The sequence below is a fragment of the Arachis hypogaea genome, chromosome 3 (genome assembly GCF_003086295.3).
Source record: "Arachis hypogaea cultivar Tifrunner chromosome 3, arahy.Tifrunner.gnm2.J5K5, whole genome shotgun sequence".
Taxonomy (NCBI): Eukaryota; Viridiplantae; Streptophyta; class Magnoliopsida; order Fabales; family Fabaceae; genus Arachis; species Arachis hypogaea.
The window spans coordinates 26,762,040-26,785,611 of record NC_092038.1 but is presented as its reverse complement, the minus strand read 5'-3'; the positions used below and the strand labels follow the sequence as shown (position 1 = coordinate 26,785,611).

The 23,572-nt window shown below is 27.9% G+C and overlaps 1 protein-coding gene across 1 annotated transcript; it reads right to left on the bottom strand.

Annotated features, from left to right (window-relative positions):
* Nucleotides 1-7,125: 7,125 nt before the first annotated feature.
* LOC140183349 (G-type lectin S-receptor-like serine/threonine-protein kinase At4g27290) lies at nucleotides 7,126-11,062 on the bottom strand. Its single transcript, XM_072231759.1, has 3 exons — nucleotides 10,815-11,062; nucleotides 7,243-8,186; nucleotides 7,126-7,160 (listed from the first exon to the last, which is right to left on the bottom strand). Exons 1-3 carry the CDS (start codon nucleotides 11,060-11,062, stop codon nucleotides 7,126-7,128), a joined length of 1,227 nt encoding a protein of 408 aa, XP_072087860.1.
* Nucleotides 11,063-23,572: the final 12,510 nt, after the last annotated feature.

Below are 23,572 nucleotides of genomic sequence, written 5' to 3'. Positions count from 1 at the left end.
TCACTTTTTGTTTCTATTAAACCAATAAAGGTTAGACGGTCTGTCAGGACCTGCAGTCTGGTCTGTGTTTGGCCCGGCCTGACCTGACCTGTTATAAAATAGGCACAGACTCGAGCTCTTTTAAAAGTCTTAATATGTTAATAGGTCAGGTCCAGGCTTATTAATTAGTCTTATTGGCCTGTCAGGCCTATTTGGGCCTGTTAAAATATAATTAAATATATAAAATAATTTTTTATTATTATATTTTATTATAATATTTTTGTATATTTAAATACTTTAAAAGATTAAAAGTTCTTATAAATATTAAATATGATATATTACATATAAAAATTTTTATTAAAAAAATAATTTTTTTAAATAATATTTTTATTTTTGTAAAAAAAATTATCAGACTTTTTAACAAGTTTCAGGCTAGGTCAGGCTAAATAATAGGCCAAGTCTAGTACTTTATAGACTGCAGGCCAATTAACTATATAGCAGGACAGACCTATTAAGATCAAAGCCTGGCCTGTTTTCACCCCTACTTCTAGAAACCTTTTTAACTATCTCAACCTTTCTTTTTCTCCAACCCTCTAACCTTCCAAAATAAAAATTTCATTTGGAAAAATTTTAACACCGACCGAAGTGATCTTCTATTGATCTCATTTCCATGTTATGTTCCTTTGCCTGCTTCCTTGTGCTTTTCTATTTTCTTTAGTCTTTGATTCTCTCTATTTTATGTTCTTGAATTCCATTAGCTTCTTCAAGACTTTGTTCTCAGCACATATCAAGAAAATCATGCCTCCTTCTTCACAAATTTGTTTATTGTTGATTGCTTTGCTCCACTCTTTGCTCCTCATCCCAATGTTACATGTAGTGCTCCCTTTTGGAATACCCTCACTATCTACAATGTCAGCTTTTCTCTCAATCTTTCCATTCTGATTGACATCATCTTCCTCTCTATTGTGAAAGTGTGCTAACCAAGGAGGGCATGGACAAAAATCTAATTGGGTCAGCTTACTACTGTAACTTTTTTTTAAATAAAGAAGCTCAACAGAAGAATGGAGCAAACAAGTAAGGAAACAAAAGAGAACACCTATTGGAACCACTTAGACATATCTTAGACCAAAAACAATCTCAATGTCATCTTTGACATTGCCATCAATAACAAAAAGGATTTTCACACTTCCAATCCTTGTAATTAAGAAGAGACATGTTGACGATCTCTTCTGCACTGTTCCTTTTATTCTGAAACAACCTCATATTCCTTTCTACTTAGATGTTCCAAACTACGGCTAAGAAACTCATGAACCACTTCTTATGCTCCTCCTTCCTAATTGTTGCACCTATCCACCTTAGAAAATGTTCCTTCAAAGTACCAGGAAAGGACTAATGTCTACTAAGATAAGATAACCAAGTGCACCACACCTGCCAACTAAAATCATAGCCAAGAAATAAGTGGTGGACAAATTCAATATCATTATTACATAATATACACACATTATCATCTTGATTAACAATTCCAAGATGACACAATCTTTTTTTCGTATTCACCCTGCCTATCAGAACAAATCAGACAAACAGCTCTACTCGACTAAACCTTTCCAAATACTACTATAACTTTCTGCCATCATCTAAAGGCCTATTCAATCTCTACCATTATTTTGAGCTACATCACCTTTTGGTCCATGACACTTTAAAAATATCCATTCTAAATTCTCTTTACCATTATTATAGCACCACTTATAATAATTATTATGACTAAGACCTCTTCACCCTAATCCAACCTCATTACCGCTTTCTCCAGCCATGACTCCTCTGGCACTACCAAGTTTATCACTTTTACGACTCTCTATTCACATTGCATTAAATCACACACTATTGGATCCCATGTAGCTTCTCTTTCTGCCCTCCTTCTCATCAAAAGTTGTCTCTTTCACTTCTGGTGAGCTTCCATGCACTTTATCCATGACTTCCATGGCTCCCTAACTATCCTTCCCACTCCTTGTTTCTTGGTCTTGGCCATTTCTCCCATGTTTTCGCCCATCTTCTTCATGAACTGTGTTTTCTAACTCTCCGGGTGAACTTGGATGATATACACCTCTCTACCAAATTTTCATCCATACACTTCAACTTCAACTCCTTCTACTTTCATCAACTCTTGCATTGATTCCCAATAATAATTATCAATAAGATTCTGGCTAAGTCATATGAACATCTCCCTTCCATAATATCATCACTACTACACATGCCTTGTTTACCGACGGCTTGTCCCGAGGCAGAGATTACCAACGACTAAGCCATTGGTAATAAGGAAAGACATCACTAAATTTGGATGTGTTTCATTTTTTTTGTAAGAATACATTTACTGACGGCCTGATTGTTGGTAACTTCGGCAAGGTTTAGTGTGAAGTTAGTGCCGATTGCCGTTCGCTATGTTTACAAACGGCTGTCGTTACCAATGCTTCGAATGTCAATATTAAACTAAATTCTTTAATTGTTTTATGGATGACTTGGCCATAGGTAATATATATAATGATAATAATAATAAAAAATATTTATTATAATTACTGATGGCCAAATTGTTGGTATTTCTACAACGAAGAAATTAATTTTTGTAAATAAAAAGGGTAACTAATTATCAATGGTCTCACTGTTGGTAAATTCACATTTATATTTATTTAATTATAAATTAAATTATTATTTAAAATTCCAAAATTTGTGCATGTTTCAGTACTACCCACGACTAGATCGTCAAAAAAAATAGTTTAATAAAATGCAGCATTTTGCAACATCAGTAATTATTATTACCGATGGCCAGGCCACAAGTAATCGGCGAGATCGAATTTAAAATGAGGCTTACTCCCTCATTTAACAACTCGCCATCGTCAGAGCTCCGATCAAGATCTTGACCCTGCCATTGTGTTTATAGTAAGTTTCTCTTCAATTTAATAGGTTTATTTTTTTATTGGTCTCATTTTTTCGATCATTTTGAGTGCCCCTAATTTATTTATTCTGAGTTTAGGCCTATCTCAATTGTCATTTATTGCAAGTTTCAGATAACATTTGGAAGCTGAGCTTGCTGTCAGGATAGGGGTCCATTAATTTTTTAGGTTTGATTACTCTACTGGTCTTTATAGTTTTACCAAATTTTTAATTAGGTCTCGATACTTTTTTTCTTTTCAATTGGGTCCTTACTATGACAAAAATATTGGAACTAACGGAATATTCTGTTAAACTATATAGAATATTCAGTCAATTGTTAAGCCTGTTCGTTTTGTTAACGAAATATTTGTTAATTTCAACATTTTTGTCATGGCAAGGACTTAATTACAAAATCTAATATGGTATATAGACTCAATCAAAAATAAAAAAATATAGGGACCTAATTAAAAATTCAGTAAAACTATCTGGACCGACAGAATAATTAAACCTTTTTTTTTACTGCTTTTTGTGGTCTTAATAGATCAATTGGCCTAATTAAGTTGGTCTCTATTCTAATTTAATATGTTTTAATTGTTATTGAACTTTATTATTGTTGAAACTGAAAAATTATATAATTTAATATATATATATATAAGTGGAAAAAATTATAACTTGAAAATTTTATTTTTTTACCAATTATGCTTGTTTAGGATAGAGACTTGAATCCTAAGATAGAGTTGTATAAGAGAGGCAAAATGATTCTATGCGAGGGCTCAGAGATCCTTTCTATTGTTTACTGTAGAGTTGTTTGCATGTTGATTGTCTATATTGTGTTATATATGGTTAAATATATCAAATACATGATTGGGGTTAATAATTGGAAAATTTAAAATGTCTTACTTTTAGGAGAGACTCTGTCAAAATATTTTTAAAATTTTCAAACACTTAATAAAAATTAAATATAAAATTCTTTTGGAAAATATAGCAGGAATTGTGACATTAATGGCTCAAAATCACTCGTGCATGGATGATAGAGTCTATCCAAATAGGAGAGTTTGAAACATTCGTTTGTTGATGGTTTAGGCGAATTCTTAAACACTTGTCGGTTGTTAGATGTTCATCTGATGATGAGTAAAGTCAGGTTTACGTGTGCCAAGTTAAATGAATTACGCTAAAGACTATTGATGATGTTAGGTGTGATTTGTTGATGAATGCGTTTATGTCAAATTATTGGGTTTGGATACAACAAGGAGCTATAAGAGAGCCTATAAGTTGGAAGTAGCCCTGGAGTAGGTAGGTATTATCATAATAATGATGTACCGGGTGTAATTTTCTAGGAGGATAATACTGTTAGGTATAATCAATGGTGGTAGATACATTTTAACAACCTAGTGTATGTATGAATCAATTTTGGAATTAGTCTATAGGCCTCTATGAAAAAGATTTGTTCACTCATAACTGTCAATTGCCACTAGAATGTTAAGCATTATGTTCAAGAATAATCATTCACGATACTCTTTTATTCAAGTGGCTACATTAGTAAGGGAAGTTGCAAAGGATCCAAGTGATATTCCCGAGAACTACTATGAAGCCAAGAAGGTTGTCTTGCAATTGGGGTTAAAGAATGTTAAGATAGATTGTACGCAAGTTAACAGTTGTGTGATATATTACAAGGATGATGAGCTACTAACAAAGTAGAAATTTTGCAATTCGCTTAGATTTGACACAAAAAAATGTACTAAAAAGGTTCCATATAAGAGAGTGCATTATTTACCCATAATCTGTAGACTCCAAAAGTTGTATGCTTCAAAGAGTTCTGCTCGTCACATGAGATGGAATTTTAACAACCATCGAACATATGATGTTATGACCTACCTTTTCCATGGAAAAGTATGGTTTCAGTTTGATTAAAAAAACACCCATATTTTGCAGCAGAATTGAACCAAGAAATATTAAACTTAACTTTTTTCTGATGAGTTTGCCCCTAACATCTACTTTAGCATCCTTTATTCATATTGGCCTGTCATTGTTATCCTTTACAATCTTCTACATGAGATGTGTATGAAGGATTCTTATATGTTTCTAACTTGTATTATTTCTGACCCAAATAATCCAAAAGCTAAAATAGAAGTATGTCTTCAACCCCTTGTTGATGAGTAAACTAGTTGTAATCTCCTAGAATTTTAACTTATGATGTGTCATCCAAATTAACTCCATACGTAAAGCCGCCTTAATATGCACAATTAACGATTTTTCTACTTATGGGATATTGTCCTATTAGATGATACAAGGGTAAAATAGTCATATTAAAAAAATATGAAGTTATTAAGAAAAAATTTAAGAGTAAAGGATAAAATAGTCATATTGTAAAATGTTAAGGGTAGAAAGATAATTATGAGGAAAGAAAGTATAAAAGTCTCTTAAAAAAAGATTAAAGGATTATTTTAAGAAAAGATGAAGGACAAAACATAAATTTTAAAAGGTTTAAGAACACAAGGGATCATTAACTAGATATTTGCCTGGCAAGATCAAGGGTTTCATCTCGGTTGCCTAGTGCATGGACTGTATACGGGATTGTATTTGATTGCACCTACGGAGGTTTGTTTGAAGGAGGGATATCCACCTACTGCTATACATTGTTTCTCATTGTGCGTATATTATGGCGTCAAACTCTACGACGATTGCTTGTTGTCACGGACAGATGCAATTGGAAGCCATATCTAGGACTAGTTCCTAGGTAATGTCAGGATGCGGGTTGTAAACCGACACATGAGCTAATGGTCTTCTTAGGATAGACATGCATCATATTGTTTTCCACATCTTCTCAATGTTTGTATTTGTTGCATATTCTCTATATATGATTGTGTTTTATGCTTTATAATTGTTTCCTGTATTTTGTGCTTAATCTATACATGTTTACTATTCTGCTACTTGTTTACAGTGATAGATTAGGGTTTAGTTAATGAGGAACTGAGAATTGGATAGATGAGCAAAGACTAAAACTTGATCCTAAGGATAATACAACGAAATGCACAATGATCTTATATGCTAGAGTTGTGTCCTAAGACCGATACAAGATTCATCCCTTTCATTAGTACCCTGCTGGAATCGTAGGCTTTGACACCCTTTCCTTCATTATTCCTACAAGTGGAGCTGACGATGATGTATACTAAATGTTGAGGCTATTACTCATGGTCCAGACTATCAAGTATATTAACATTTTGGAGGACACACCATTAGTATGTATAGCTATATAAAGACCATAGTACTTTTTTCTTTGCTTGTTAGTCTTTTCTCGAAGGATAGGATTCTACTATTTTTCGTTAGCACCGGATTCCAGACTAAGAACTTCCTAAATGGGCTAGATCTGGAATATCTTATGTTTGTAAGTATATGTACATTAATTATATATATATATATATATATATATATATATATATATATATATATATATATATACATTATTAATGGAGTCTATGTCGCGTTGGAGATTATCTTATGGATTATATGACCGATGCTACTCTTTATATGTCTTTATGAAGCCTTAACGGTCTTATGTGTTATAATCTGTTTACTTCTGTCTTTGTACTTACTGTGTATTTATCTACTTAATAACTCACACTAACATATAAGTACACATAAATCCGCATACAATAAGTGCGACAACCTCAATATTATATAACTAAATACAGAGTTTATAGCCATATAGTTTGACTGATGAGTAACCCCACGATCAGCATTTGTCATGACATGCTAATGTTGGATCGTTACACCACACATATATGGACAAAGTAAGCGGATGGAGATATGAGAGAGAAAGTTGAAATAACGTCTATTATTGAAAAGATGATAAAATCTCGTTTCAAGTGGTTTGAATATATAAAAAGAAGATCTATAAACCATCAAATTAGGAAGGTATATAAGATAGAAGATAGACAGGGACGAAAGATAGACGAAGACTTATAAAAACAATACATGGGGTGGTTAAAGGATATTTATATATAAATAGTCTCATTGTAAACATGATATTTGATGGGACTTAACTACATCATTTGATTAATGTAATTGAACTCACCTATTTGAATATAGTTTTGTTATTGTTATTGTTATTATTGTTGTTATAGTTTTGAATATGTTTCTTTTTAATGTCAGTTGTCAACTGATTTACAAATTAATTGATTGAATTGATATTGGCTTCTTAGACTTATTTTAGAAACTTAATCATTTGTTGACTACTAAAACATTAACATTGAAACCTATTTCAAATAAAAAAAATAAAAAAATGCTTTATCAAAACAAAAAAAGATGGCAGCATTTTGTGAGAGAAACAATACATACCAGTAGCTGATACAGGCACCCGAACGTACAAATCTTGTCCTGGAATTGAAGCAACTCTGAGATCCATTAAATCTCCAAACCAAATTTGACAGCCACTGCCTTCTCCTCTAATATCTAAGATTGCATAGGCAGTGCAAGAACAATTCTTCCAACACTTAATCCTGCAACCATCAAGTGTCAAATTTTTACTTGCCCAAGACTTGGTGGTATCTGGCATTTTTAACCCACTGAATTTTTCAAAACCATCTTTATTTTTCACTTTACACCTCCATTCTTCACTTTGCATGCATCCTTCTGTCCAATCAAATGCCTCCCAGCTTCGTGGTGATTTCGGCTTAAAACCTGTTAAACACTTACATGGCGGTGACTCTTGCACAATGCAGTTCCCATAAGAACCACAAAGATTGTAGTTATCACAATTGTCACGAGGCACCGACGAATATAATTGCCAAATTTGGTTCTCTGGGATCCAATTGTAGCGCTGACGTAAATAAACTGATTTGTTTAGAACGAGTCTTGTTATCACTGACTTATTGTTGAGGTTGTATGTGGTAAACACCTCATCATTGGTGGACACAAATTCTAATTGGAAAAGCGCTATGCTGGTGAATCTTTCTCCGTTCCATGGACCACTCCTATAGTACTTTGTAGTTCCTTTCCATATAACCAACTCAGGGGTGGTTCCAAGTAGAATTCCCCAAGTGAAATCTGCTGGAGAAGGGTCATCCCAATTCTTCCATGCTGATAACTGCCTGTTAAGGCCACTTTTTAGGTTCCAACCAATCTTCATTCCTGGTAACAGCGTATCAGATGGATAGTCAAAGCTCTGCCATAAGTAGCTTTCGAAATCATTATCCTTTTCGTCTCTTAGGACCAAGTTTCCTGAGTTTAGAAGTTGCACAATTGGACTATTAACTTGCTTCTGTGTTGTTGAATTTGATGACCTGTGTTGTACAATAAATATGAATACAGGTAGATGAGTCTTATTTTTATGGCCAATTCTATGATAAAAAAGATTTTCTATACATAGAATGAAAGCAAACCCTAAACTCTAATAAAAACAAATACTAATGAAAGCAAATACTTAATGTTATCTTAAAAATAAACAAAAATAAAATTACATATTCTATGCGATAACTATATCCAATCATCCATCAAAGAGAATCTTCATCTCTTCACCATTTCTCCTCTTCATTATAACATGTTCTTATATTGTCACTCCAATTTTGATAATATCACTCTTTTATTTCTACATACAAATTCAAGTAAACATACAATACAAAAAAAATATATTTATAGAATGACATTATGAAAAATGAGAGTGACATTATTATTTTTCATAAAATAATTAGTCATCTTTTACTAATCTATATTCTCAGAAACTCTTTTAAAATGATAAATTAAATCTTTATTCTTAAAAATACGGGTTTCATTAGTTTCTGGGTAAATTTTTGTCTTACAATCATTAGTATACTGCAAAGATATAGATAGTTGAATGACATCTTTGACACTATAATGGCCAGTTAAGTCGAATACCTTTTAATTGCGGTTAATATGATATGTGAAGTTGATTTTTGTAACTTTATTGGTATCTACCAATAATTTTCATTTAATTAAATTCCATGAATTAATTTTGAATATCAATCTTGCGTGCTGATGACCGCAATTAAAAAGTGTTCTCATTATAAATAAGATTAAAACACCACAATAACACTTAAATGTTTATTACAATCGAATTACGCTAATAGATGTAAGATGAAGGTTTGATCAACCACCACGGTACCAAAAATTTGATACAGAATTTACAATACAATATCTGTAGAACTATCAACAAATGTACCGAATTGCATTAAATAATAAATTTATGGTAAGTGAGTGTTGATCTCACGAGAATTAAAAAATTAAACAAGCAATGATTGATTGAATATTTTAGTCAGACAGTTATATGTTGGATGATAAGCAATTTGAGAATTAAGGTAGTGTTTGTTGGAGAGACAGAGACAGAAAGACTGAAACTGAGAGACAAAGACTAAGAGACAGAGCTTGAAATAAATTTCAGTATTTTGTTTGGTACAAAGTGAAAGACAGAAATTGAAACAAGAATGAAATTTTAATTTAATTTGTATAAAGTATAAATTTAGAATTAATTAATTGAAATAAAAGTATTTTAAATATAAAATGTTATTAAAGTTTTAGTCTCTATTTTTTAAAATTTTAGTCCCTTGTGTCTCCACTTTTTGGAGGTACTGAAATTTTGGAGATAGAGACAGAAAATTTAATACCAATGAACCAATAAATATGATATTGAATTTTAGTCTCCCAATCTCTGTCTCAGTATTTCAAAACAAACACTACATAAATGACTTGAATAAGAATAAAAAGAAAATAATTGACAAAAAAGTAAATAATAGAAATGTAAATTACTGGAACCTAAAGAACAAAAATTTTAAATTGCAGGAATATAAAGAATTGAAACGTAAATAACAACGAATCATAAGTTATATTTATAAAGTGGAAGGCTTAATTAGTAATTTTAAAATGTCAAAAAATCAAATTAAAAACTTTTTCTAACCAATTTCAAGTACCAAAACAAATATTACTTCAATCTAGATATCATATATTATCCATCTAGGTTTATAGTTTTATAAATTTTTTAATTATATATTTATAACTTAAAAATTTGTAATTGAATTCTTATATTAGATATTTGTAATTAGATTCTTATTAGTTGTTATTTTTCAGAAAAAATATAATAATTTTAAAATATTTTGCTTATAGAATATTTTATAATTCATTTTACGTTAAATAAAAAAACAAATATTTCAAAAAGAAAATACTTTTCTTAATAAAAAGTGGTTAAAAAAGTATTTGATTAAAATTTTTTATTTAATATAAAAATTTAATTACAAATATTTAAATTATAAAATTTTAATTAAAAATTTGATAAAATTATAAGGATTAAGAATGGAGTAATTAAACATTTATTTATTACTAACAATAAAGGGATTGTATGTGGTCTGTGGGGTATCCGGTTTCCAGTTTCTTTTTACAGCTCTATTTATATTTTACAGCTAAAATTGTTATCTTATAATTTTAGCTATATTTTTCAAATAACATTAAAGTTCTATAGCACCTAAATACCATAATCATAATTGTAATATATAATCCCATCAGTATGAAAAAGTTGAGGCAATTTATTGAATATATGGGATAAATACAAGTGTACAACTTTGAAAAATCCTCAGCAAAGCATGCACATGCAGAGAGTTGCAAGTTTTATCTGATCGAAAAGAAAATAATGATAAAGAAAGGAGAATGCACATGCAGTTAAAAATTTTGAAAAGGATAACAGATAAATCGCTTGAATTTTTCTTTTATCAAATAGAAAATTTATCTGATAGATAAAAAAAATATTAGGTGAATCGGTTATTTTTATAATTAAGTCCAACCAAGCCTTCTTTTCTTCTTCTGTGTCTCATTCTTACGACAATAAGCTATTGGATGAAATTAGTTGAACTTAATTACCAAAATGACTTAATCACACATCATTACTGGTTGCTAACCAAACTAACCAAACAAGAGTTTCGTTATGGCTGAGAATCACAAGTCGTCCTTCTGAGTTGATGCTCAATTTGCTGGAGTTGTCTTTGATCGGATTTTCACGGTTGGCAACCCAAACAACAGTTCTAACTGGGATTCCTTTGTACCAGATTCCAAGGTAGCGATTTGAGTTATTACCGGGACTGAAGAAACCCATCTCAAAGATTTCATCTTCGGAAACCAAAGTATTTCCATCAGGAAGTGACTGAAATTGTGTCATGGTATCGGTTGCAAGCAGAGAAGATGGAAGGAATAATACTATAAGCAGTTGGGTTACTAAAAATAGAAAGGTTGTGATGAATTTGGCCATTGCTGCGCTTTAGGAAATTTGTGCACACTCTCTTTCAGTGCGTGCTTATAATGGTCAATGGGAAGAGATATTTTCAGTGGGTAGACATGGTAGACCAAGCATGTGGTTTGAATAATTGAATAATTATGGATCAATGCTAAATGCTAAACATTGCAAGTCGTTGGAGAGCTGTTGGGACTTTATTAAATCTCGTTGAATTCATATCCTTTATTGTTATTTAACAAGCAGACATATATAGCGGCAGATTTCTGTCAATGGTAGCTGATTGTTGGATGCATTGAGAAGGTGAAAAGCTGAGCTAGGCAACAATTTATTAGCATTATTGTTGACATCAAAATGGAGATCGGAGGATCCTTATTAGTACTTCTTTGACCTCTTGCATTGCAGGATTGGGTGGCATGGTTGTGACGTCACCGCTTCTTTGACATTGTTGTTCGTTGTTGGTTTCTTTTATTTCGAGTATTTCATCACTTGTGGGAGACGAGCAGTTGCTATCGGTTTCTTCATCAATTTCAAGTATTTAATCAGTTGTGGGAGATGGCAAACATCATGGGAGCAATACTACATGATAAATAAAATTTATCTGCTATGACTAATATCTGATCAACTATGAATACTATAAGTTAAATCTTAAATTATAAATTCTAACCATATAAAAATAAGATGTGAACAAAAAAATGGACTAATATTAATAAAAAGACGTTATTAATCACTTGGACGGTGTTTGTTTAAAAAGATAAGACATAGATATAAGAATACAGAAATATAAAATTGTAATTGATAAATAAAATATACATAAAAATATTATATCTATCTTGACAGAAAAAATATCAAAATATTAACAAGATATATAATTTATTTTTTATTTTTTTAGTATTTTATTAATTTTTTATTATTGTATTCTTTTTTCAATTTTTTGAATAAAAAAATAAAAATAAATTAAATTTTTATAATTTATTCTAATTTATCATCAAATAAAATATAAAAATATTAAAATTTATATTTCTAATATTTTATCTTGTCCTATTTTTAAAAATAAATACCGTCTTATAATCTTATTAATGTCCAAAACATCAGTTTTTAAAGATAACAATGTGACTAAGTAATTATGAAACGTATATTATTGCGAGTCTTAGTTAGAAAAGCACTCATTGAACCGATCAAAACTTCATGAATTAATTTATAAACAAATTGATTCATGGAGCATGAATAAAATGATTCACAATGCTCATTGGTCTTTTTTTTTTTTTAATTGGATGTAAAACAAAAATTATTATTTATATTAATTTTAATAAAAAGTATAATTTTAAGAGAGTGATAAGTGTATTTTTAAAAATTTACAAATATTCACTTTGATTTTTTTTATACTTTAGAACAAAATATAATTTTAATATAGTAATAGTATGTTTTAGAAATGTATAACTTTTTTACTTTTATTAAAAAAATTATTATTAGCATTAATTGTGGTGCAAAATATTATTTCAAATGAGTAATAAGTATGTTTTAAAAATTTATAATTTACTTCCCTTGTTAAAAAAAATATAGCTTTTGGCACAAAATATAATTTTTAAAAAATGACGAATATGTTTTAAAATTTTATAATCTTTTCTTTGACAAGAAATTCTTTTGTATATATCTTTTAAAAATTTATAATATTTTTATGTTACAATTAGTTTACATACAAAATTAAAATAATTGGAATACGCATCTTATGACTATTGAAGCCACAACATTGTCCTTGGCACAATATGGTTCTGGCATTATCATATGAGTCGCACCCTTAATAACATCTAAATGTTCACTGTAACACATTGTTTGAATATATGATAAAAAATGAGCGAAAAAAAATGTGAAAAAAGAAAATGTGAAAAAAAATAAAAGTTTTAGTCCAACTCAAATCATATCTGAATATATACATGTAAGTTTTAGTTCACTCGGTCTTTATTATTTTATTTCAGTTCATCCAAATCTATTCTATTATATAAAAATCAAATGTCTGCACTTAATAATGAAGCTAACGTGGCATACTTCAGAGAGTGTTTTCCGATTTAATTATTTTAACTCATTTAATACAATTTATTGCACTAAATTAATTATATTAACTAATTGATTTGATTAGATATTTAAATATTTCTTTTCTTAATATAATTTATTATAATTTATATTTCTTAATTAATTATACTACATTAATTATAATTCGTTATATTAGTGAATTAGTCTTTTCATTTATAAAGTCTAAAATAAAATAAATAAATTGTTATTTATTCTAATTAAATTTACTTATATACTATATATGAATTAACGTCAATTCGATTCTTTATATAAAAATCGAATTTCTACACTTAATGATAGAGCTGATGTGGCATGCTTCTGAGAGTGTTTCTCGATTTATTTCTTTTAACTCATTAAATACAATTTATTATGAGATTAATTATATCAACTAATTGATTTGATTAGATATTTAAATATTACATAATAATTATAATTTATATCAATTTATTTTAATAGTATTTTCTAATTTATTTCTTTTAATATTCTGGTAGTATTTTTTAATTTATTAAATCAAATTAGGTATAAATTATGTATATTAATTAATTGATTTGATTAAATTATTAATAATTAAAATAATAAATCTATAAATAAAATAAGTAATTGAGATATTTTTAACTAATAATTAAATCAAATTAAATTATATGTATTAAGTCAAATTCAAATCATGTGAATTAAATACTAAACTAAAATATGATAATTTCTTGCTTATTCAAATTAAATGCAATAAATACAAATTAATTTTGTAGATAATGATGATTTTCTGGTCTTTTATATATAGACGGCCAAACAAAATGATAAGAATCATCATTTTTATCGCTCTTGCTATTTTAACTCTTCTTTTCTTCTTCTTTTTTTATGTAAAATTTCTTTTATAGATAAATGAGAAGGTATGGATAAATAGTATTTCATTGATTGTTTGTTTATAACTCGAAAATGTCTTAATTTAGGCATTACCGTTGCTGAAGGAATTAGACAACAATGTGCTCGGCATACTTGCAGCTTAAGAAATCAGGTCATGTGTTCGAGGTGCACCGATGCAAACTTTTGGAGCTGCTTACTGCCGCTGAATTCATCATATAGTTGGAGCAAATTATGATATAGTGAAAAAATGTTTATGCAAACATGCTATTCTTCTTTATATATGTATCCCTCTATTTTTACAATTCACATCTTTATATATTAGATTCTTTTTTACATTATTTAAATTTGATATTTTTTCTTATTTTTACGCTTCTAATAATTTTTTGTCTTAATATTTTGTTCTCATCAATTTCTATATTTTATTTTAGGTTAACTTTGTGGTTCAAATTAAATATAATCATTTATGTTATTATTGAATGTTATGAAATTGACCTGATATTAACAATAAATAATTCGAAAAATGTGTTTTTTGGAACAATTTTCCTAAATTTAAATTGTTACGTTAAACAAATGATGATAAATATTTTTGTATTAAATCTCTTATAAAAGAAACTTATAGAAATGATATGTTATATGATATAATTTGATTATATATTTTTTTATCTTCAATCTAAATTATTTGAATTGGCATACCATTTATTTTTAAATTTAATTTATATAAATACATGACTTTTAATATTTATGTAATAAATTTTAGAGATATTTTTGCAAGTTATAATTTTTTATCTGTATATTTAACTTTTAATAATATTTTTTATTTATTAATATATTATTTCTATTATTTGAGTATCAATAATGCGTTAGAAATTTTTTATTGTATAAGTTACTTCGATAAAAAAATGATAAAATTTGATTTATAAAAATTTAAACTTGAGCGTTTATTATTATTAAGCTCAAATTTTAATTTATTTTTTATATTATATAAATATTAAATTCTTTGATTAAACACTTATTTGTTTATGATAGGATATTATATATAATTCTTATATTGGCAATTAAATTTCAATTGCTACATAAAAATAATATATTTTAGGTAATTGTACATTTTTTGTTATTTTAAAAATTATTATATATTTTTAAAATTATTTAATTATGTTTATTCTTTTAAAAGGATTACTATTATTAGAGAACAACGAATATTTATAATAGTTTAAAATTGAAAAAAATAAAAAATACAAAATATTAATATTCTGAATTTTCGAAGTATAAATCTTAAAATAAATATATATGATTATGATGAATGGTTATAATTGGAGTTTTTATTTTATTCTAATTTTTTTCAGAACATATTTGCCTTATTTAAGTTTTATTTTTGTATTGATTGCTTTTTTTTGATAAAATATCAATTAAAATTTATACCTTGAATAAAATAGTTACGTGTCTAAAAAAAATAAACAAAAAAATATTTTTATTTTTAATAAAAATTTATGTCGCTTTAACTTTTTTTCTATATCACATCTTATATTTTTACTATATTTATAAGAAAGTTTTTATTCAAATTAAGAAAATTTTATTTTTAGTTATTTTTTCTTTTAGTTTTAAATATTATTTACTAATATAATAAAAAATTAAAAATAACAATAATTACTCACATAATTAAAATAGATATCCTAATATATACATGATCCGATTCTATGTATACCAAGAATTATTATATATAATAAATAATTATTTATTTTTTATAATTACTATTTATAAAATTTATTACATAATTTTCTCATCTTAATATCAATATTTAATGAATATAAGATACAAAATATTATTTATATTATTTAACATACAAAACAAATATCTTAAGTCATCATGTAGAACAAGAAGTATAATAGTGCAAATACTTACTTATTTATTCTATTTATTTATTCTATTATATAAATATTGAGTTTCTGCACTTAATGATGGAGCTGACATAGCATGCTCAAGAGAATGTTTTTTAATTTAATTATTTTAACTCATTAAATACAATTTATTACAATAACTTAATTATATTAACTAATTGATTTGATTGGATATTTAAATATTAATATAATTTATTAAAATTTATATTACTTAATTAATTAGACTACATTAATTATAATTCATTATATCAGTGAATTGGTTTTTTCATTTATGAAATCTAAAATAAAATAAATAATTTATTATTTATTCTAATTAAATTCATTAAATTGGATGACGCATAACAACGCACACGGCGACAGAGCAGACACGACAACAGTAGTGACTGGACAGGTGGAATAACGACGACGATATGGAAGTTGCATATTCTTCTCTATTGCATTCGAAAGCAAGTTAAGCAATATTCTACTCTCCTGAGATTTTGGGAGTGAGATCATAGAATTGAGGACAAGAAAAGTTAGGTGGCTATTTGGTTTTTAAAGGCTTTTTTTTCAGATTTCTAAATACCTAAAAGAGCACCGTGTTAAAGATTATATATCCTTCATTTCTTTCTTTCTTTTAAATGTAGATGAATATAAAATATATTAGAAATTGTTTACGAGAAAATTAAATTAAGTTAGACAAATATATTATTATTATTATTATTATTATTATTATTATTATTATTATTATTATTATTATTATTGAATAAATTAAAAAAATTAATTAAAAAACATCGTTATTCTTGAATTTAACTCTACCTATTATACAAAATCTCTATTTATATGATTTATTTCTCATTATATCTAGATTATATCTTATTAATAATTATAGATAAAAATTTTTTATTAATTTTTCAATTATATGCCATAACTATTTTTTTAATCTAAAGTTAATGTAAAATATATAAAAAAAATTCACATCAAGTTATCTAGACTCTAGAGTCATTAATAAGTTTTTCGACCAATAAGATGTCATTAATAATCTTCTCTAAAAGTTTAAGTTGCATAAATATAATTAGATAATTTTAATAAGAATAATATTATGCATTTAAACTTATCTATTCTATTATATAAAAATCGAATTTTTGTACTTAATGATGTACCTGATGTAGCATGCTTCTGAGAATATTTTTCAATTTATTTCTTTTAACTCATTAACTATAAGTTATTACGATAAATTAACTATATCAACTAATTAATTTGATTAAATATTTAAATATTATATAATTTATTGTAATTTATATCAATTTGATTTGGTAGTATTTTTTAATTTATTTATTTTAATATTCTGTTAGTATTTTTAATTTATTTTTTTAAATTTATTAACCCAAATTTATTGTGTGTACTAATTAATTAATTTGATTAATTTATTAGTCATTAAAATAATAAATCTATGAATAAAATTGGCAACTGAGATACTTTCAACTAATAATTAAATCAAATCCAATCAAATCATATATATTGAACTAAATTCAAATCATGTGAATTATGGACAAAATTAAAATAAAATAATTTCTTACTTATTCAATACACTTTTTGTATTTACAAATAAATTATTGTCTACTTCAATATATGAAATTTTTATGAATTTTTTATTACGCTATTCACTTTAACACAAATAAATTAATTTATAAAAATTTAAACTTGAACGCTTGCTATGATTAAACTCAAACTTTAATTTATTTTGTCATATTATTATATAAATATTAAATTCTTCGATTAAATACTTATTTGATTATGAAATGATATTATATATTACTTTATATTGACAATTAAATTTCAGTTACTACACAAATATTATATTTTAGATAATTGTATATTTTTTTGTTATGTTGACAATTATTATATAATTTTATGATAATTTAGTTATGTTTATTTTTTTAAAAGTATTGTCATTATTGAAGAGTAACTAATGTTTGTGATAGTATAAAATTAAAAAATAAAAATACAAAATATTAATATACTGTGTTTTCAAAGTATAAATCTTGAAGTAAATATATGTAATTATAATTAATGATCATAATTAAAAGTCTTTATTTTATTTCAATTTGTTCAGGACATGTTTATCTTAAATTTTATTCCTTTATTAATTAGTATTTTTTTACATTTAATTATCATTAATTTATATAAATCAAAATGTATAACTTAAAAAGATAGATACGTATTTAAAAAATGAAAAAAAAATATTTTTTTTGTTAATAAAAAATTTATGACGCTTTAAATTTTTTTTTTGGTATCATATCTTACATTTTTACCATAAGTTAGAGGTAAATTATTAAATATAAATTAGATTTATTACTTATTATCCTAATTCAAATTCATTAAATTCAATTTAAATAGAGACAACTAGACAACGTTATTAGATTTAGGAGATTCAGGTAATTTTAGGGTGATTTTGATTTATCAATGTAAATTAGCCTAATATGTGATATTAGTTATTGTTATATATATATATATATATATATATATATATATATATATATATATATATATATATATATATATATATATATATATATATATATATATATATCATTCAATTTCTTTGTTGAACCAAATAATAAAAAATTAATTTTTCCATCCATTTTAGATTAGAAGAATTTGTGAAGAAATAACATGTAGGGGAAAAATTATATATATATATATATATATATATATATATATATAATGTGATATATTTATGCATTGTTTAGATTAGAAGAATTTGTTGAGAAATAACATGTAGGGAAAAAAATGGTTGGAAAAATCAATTTTTTATTATTTGGTTCAACAAAGAAATTGAATGAAAAACATAAAAGTGTATATGAAACTCACGTAATTTTTTTCTCTTCAAAGTTGCGAAGAAAACTGATTCAAAAGTGCAAACATGGATAAAAATACAGAGTTACCATTTGAAATATAATTTATATATAATATATAAAAATATTAATATAATTTTTCTCTATTATAATTTTTTCTCTTCTTACTTTTTCTTCCATTCAAGCAAAAGAAAATTTTTTCTCTATTTTCTTTTCATTTATTTTTTTCATCTAAACAGCACACACAAAAAATATACTTTTCTTTCCATTTTTTTTTCTCTTATTTTTTATCTTATATTCAAACAATAGTTTAGTGTTTATCCATTTATCTTTTATTAATATTGTTATAACAAGAATACATGTAACTTTATAAAAATGATATAACCTAAACTTTGATTATCTAAGAATTTATTAAGTGGCTAGAATAGCTCCACGTCACGAACCAATGAATGCTAGCAATAAGGATGATCACAAAAATAGCCGAAACGGGTATTTGCAGGGATTACTCGCGTTTTGGAGCTATATGGGGACCCCTGAAATCCTCACGACCTGCCATGCGAAAATGAATGGGGACTAGGGATGGCAAACGGGTCGAAATTTGTCGAGCTGGTCGTATAACCCGCCAAAAAATGCGGGTTGGGCTGAAAATTTATGGCGACCAAACTTAAAAATTCCGTCTACCCTGCACTGCCTAATCCACGGAATTTGGCGGGCTTCGGCGGGATGGTGCAGGCTTTCCCGCTGAGCTAAGCTTTTATTTTGGTAGAGCCATTTTTTTACAAATTTCTATGATGTTATTGATCTACAAAATGATGAAGATAATAATTGAAGAAGTTTTAAGTTATATTTTGGATAATATTTGTTTTGCTTTAGACAATGCTGATTTTATTATTTTGTTTCAAAAAAAATTTTATAATTATATTTATTACACATTTATAATTAAAAAGACGTTAATGTACATTAATTTAAAAATTATATTTTTTATATTTTTAGAAATTATAAATTTATTAAAATTGTTGTGAAATTATATATATTATTTAATATTTAATGGCTTATAAAAAAAAGAAGATCCCGCTAGCCTACCATTAGGCGGGCGGGGGAAAAATTCAGGACCGTCTTACTAGGCGAGGCGGGCTTTTGGCGAGACAGGGCGGACTTTCCCGTTTGCCACTCCTAATAGGGGAACAGACATAAGTACCCGCCCCATGAAACTTATTAAATATACGCGAATATAAAATTATTAATTTATCCTAATTTATATATACGTAAATCCATTTCTTGAATTTAGTAATCCTAATTTTTGCCTCCAATTCGAATTTTTTCTTTTTCTTCCAAACTCGTTCTCAGCCTTGATCTTCTCTCTCTAACTCACTTTCTCTACCTCTCATCAAGTCCGTCACTATGTCGCTTAGTATCGTCCTAAAAAATTATGTTATGTTATTATGTTGGATTATTTTTTTATGTTTTCTCCTTTTGAAATGTTATTTTTCATAACGAATATGTTATAAATTGTGTTGAATTATATTGAATTGATTATTTTATGATTTATTATATTATGTCTTTTTGTGTTTTTTTTTTAAATTTTCAAAAAATATTCGTAGATACCCGAAGAGATCTACGTTCTCTAAGGGATAATTAAACAGGAACTTACAATGACGGAGAAAGAACGGGGACATTTTTTTTAAATAGGAATGAGGGATGGAAAGTGGGTTTCTCACGCTCCCCTGAGTCCTCATTACCATATTAATTTATTTTTCAATAGAATAAATTATATATTGAATAACAAAAGTTGCTATCGGTTTCTTTTCACACTAACTAATACTCAACGATGGTGTTTCAATACACCATATTACCAAAAAATATTAATCGATCTAATAACTTTTGTAATGACATAAGTTTATGAATTTGAAAATTTAAAAATTATTTAATAAAATGTGAAGTTTTAACAAGTAATAATGTTGATCATATTATTTTGATTTCATGAATGAATACGATAGCAATAAATAAAATTGTCCCAAGTAAATTTCAACAAAGACAAAAATTCATAAGTATTTTTATTAATGAAAAACTAATCTATTTTAAAGACAAATACAATTTTTTTTATGGATTTCCTAACTTGGCAAGTCGAGAATTAATCCACCACATATTGATGCTATATTTATTAAGGGTCTGTCGCTAACTAATAGATTGTGATACACACAAAATAAGATTCAAACTCTAAATACTTGCTTAAGCGGACAAATGAGATGACCATTCAATAAATTTAAAATGATTAAAATAAATATTAATTATTTTTAATATTTTTAAGTTGTAAAATATTTATAATAATAATTACTAGTATATTTTTTATTTAAATTTAATAAAAAATTTATATAATTTTATGTATTATCCCGTGTAGGACACGGGAACATACACTAGTAAAACTCAAAAATTGAAAACTAAATACAACATTAGAATAAAGAAGAACTAACAAAATAGAACATCTCTCTTTTCACATTTGGATGAGAATGAAACACTAAACTAAATAAAATTCAAAAATTGGAAACTTTGAACAGTTAAATCAAACCATCAATACCAATAAACAAAAATTAAACAAAATCAAAATCCTAACCGTAAATGCTTAAAGTATCAAAACCCTAACCATCATTACCACGGCGCTGCAAACGCTGAAGTGGTTGACAGTTGGCATTGACCGATGGCGAGGAGGAGGGTTGAGAAATGGAAACGGAGGTGCGATGAGTGAAGGAGAGGGAGACAGCAGCACGACGACTTTGCAACCATAACTAATTAGTTCTAGTATTAGGAGCATGTCTATGATATAGCAAACAAAAACACTACACATGACTTTAAAAAAAAATCCCAGTCTGAGGAATCATGAACTAAACTAAACATAACATAAAAACAAATAGAAGGTGAAAGAAAAGCACAAACAGATGACATGGATGATCATAGAAAAACAAGAGAAATCAGAAAAGAAAAGGAGGGGAAAAATCAACAAAAAAGCTAACAATCATGAAAGGCAGAGAATCAAAAGCTGAACCTGTTCTTCTGCAATAGTAATACTTTTTGAGCTGGCAGAGAAATTGTTCTTCTGCAAGAAGCTGCTGCATCAGCATCAGCATCAACATGTTGTTGTTCATTTTGACCCAAAGTCAGAGACTTTTCCTCAGAACTCATCTTACTAAACCAGAAAATAATCAACCCAGAACTTGAATTTCCTTGGATTTCCTGAGAACTATAAAAAATTCAACAATAAAACATAAATTCAGACAGCACATAACATTCAACGAAAATTAGTAGACCCATTTTGACCTTGCTGTTAGTAAAATTTCGTAAGATGGTTTCAATTAAATGATGATCAAAGATTTACTGAAAAAGCACGAAGATTTACTCAACAACTGCGACGGTGACCACAATGACGGCTCCCTCTCGTGCGTCCCCCCTCCTCTGTGATGGCAACGGTTCTCGCGGCTCCTTCATCGGCAACCAGGAAGCACGACAGTGACTGGCGCGACGAGAGCAGCTCCTCTTTCCCCTCCTCGGCGACGGCGAAGAGCGAAGCTCCTCCAGCGGCGGCAACACGTTTGGTGACGGCTCCTCCTCTCTCATCGTTGCACACACACACACTCTCTCTCTCTCTCTCTCGGGTTTGACTCGATAGCGGCGGCGGGCTGGTCTTCGATGGAGCTGGCAGCAAGGCGGCGTCTCCTTTCTCGAGCTCTCCTCTTCTGCGTGGGTGAGGTGGTGCGTGTGTGTATTGTGTTGTGTGCGCTGGAGAAGGGAAAAGGGGGAGTAGGGCTGTGGCGCTGTTGTGAGGGGAAAGGAGGGGAGTGTGGTGGGTGTTAGGTTAGGGTTTGTGAATTAAAAAGGGGTAAGGTTAGTATGCCGGAACAGGGACCACCGGCGATGTTTTCCGGATTGCTGGGGTCGCAGAGTATTGGTTCTCTCGAAGAGTTTAGGGTTCTTTGGAAGGGCTTTTCTTTTTAGGGTGAATACAAAGGGTTGGAAGAGTTTTAGGATAGGAGAAAGGAAGAGTTTCAAATAGGGTGTGTAATGTAATTAATTAATTATAGCCTTTTTGAAAAAAAATTCTTTTTATTCTTTTTGGCTACGCTTTTGAAGCGTGCGAAAAGAGTTGTAAAAAACAGTCACGCTTTTAAAATGTCACTATAACAAAACTCTATTCCCACGCTTTAAAAGCGTGCTTGTTTTTCTTTATGGCTACGCTTTTTAAACGTGACAAAAAAAATGTGGCTAAATCTCAAATCAATTGTCACCCTTATAAAAGCATGGCCATAGACCTCTTTCGCCACGCTTTTCAAGCGTAATAAAAAAAGAGGCCAAATTTTTAATCTGTCGCCACTCTCGTAAAAGCGTGGCCATAGACCTTTTTTCTTGTAGTTATTGGATGTGTTTGTTTTTGTTTTTGTGCTTTTTCTAGTATTATTCTACTTGATTACTATTCAATTTTCTATTTATATTCATATTTTTTAGACTAATAAGTTTATTTGAATTGCACTATAAGTTAGATCTGCAAAGTAATTACTCTAAATGTGGTTGTAGCACAGTTGGATGAGTATTTTTTGCAATGATATATTATTTTAATTATTTGTTTTATTTTTTTCACTTTGCCAATTACGCACCCAACAGAAAAGTTTAAAAAGTTTTAAAATAAACCTAACCTAAAAAAAAAATTCTATGATTAATAATTAACTAAGTAGGTAAGTATTAGTAATTATGCCCTTCAAGTCGTGTAATATTCGGATTAATGTGAT

Coding starts and splice junctions, on each gene's coding strand:
- LOC140183349 (XM_072231759.1), bottom strand. CDS start 11,062: ATGACACAATTTCAGTCACTTCCTGATGGAAATACTTTGGTTTCCGAA. Junction 8,187..10,814: donor CATAACGAAACTCTTGTTTG/GTTAGTTTGGTT, acceptor TGTACAACACAG/GTCATCAAATTCAACAACAC. Junction 7,161..7,242: donor GGTGCCTGTATCAGCTACTG/GTATGTATTGTT, acceptor TATTTGAAATAG/GTTTCAATGTTAATGTTTTA.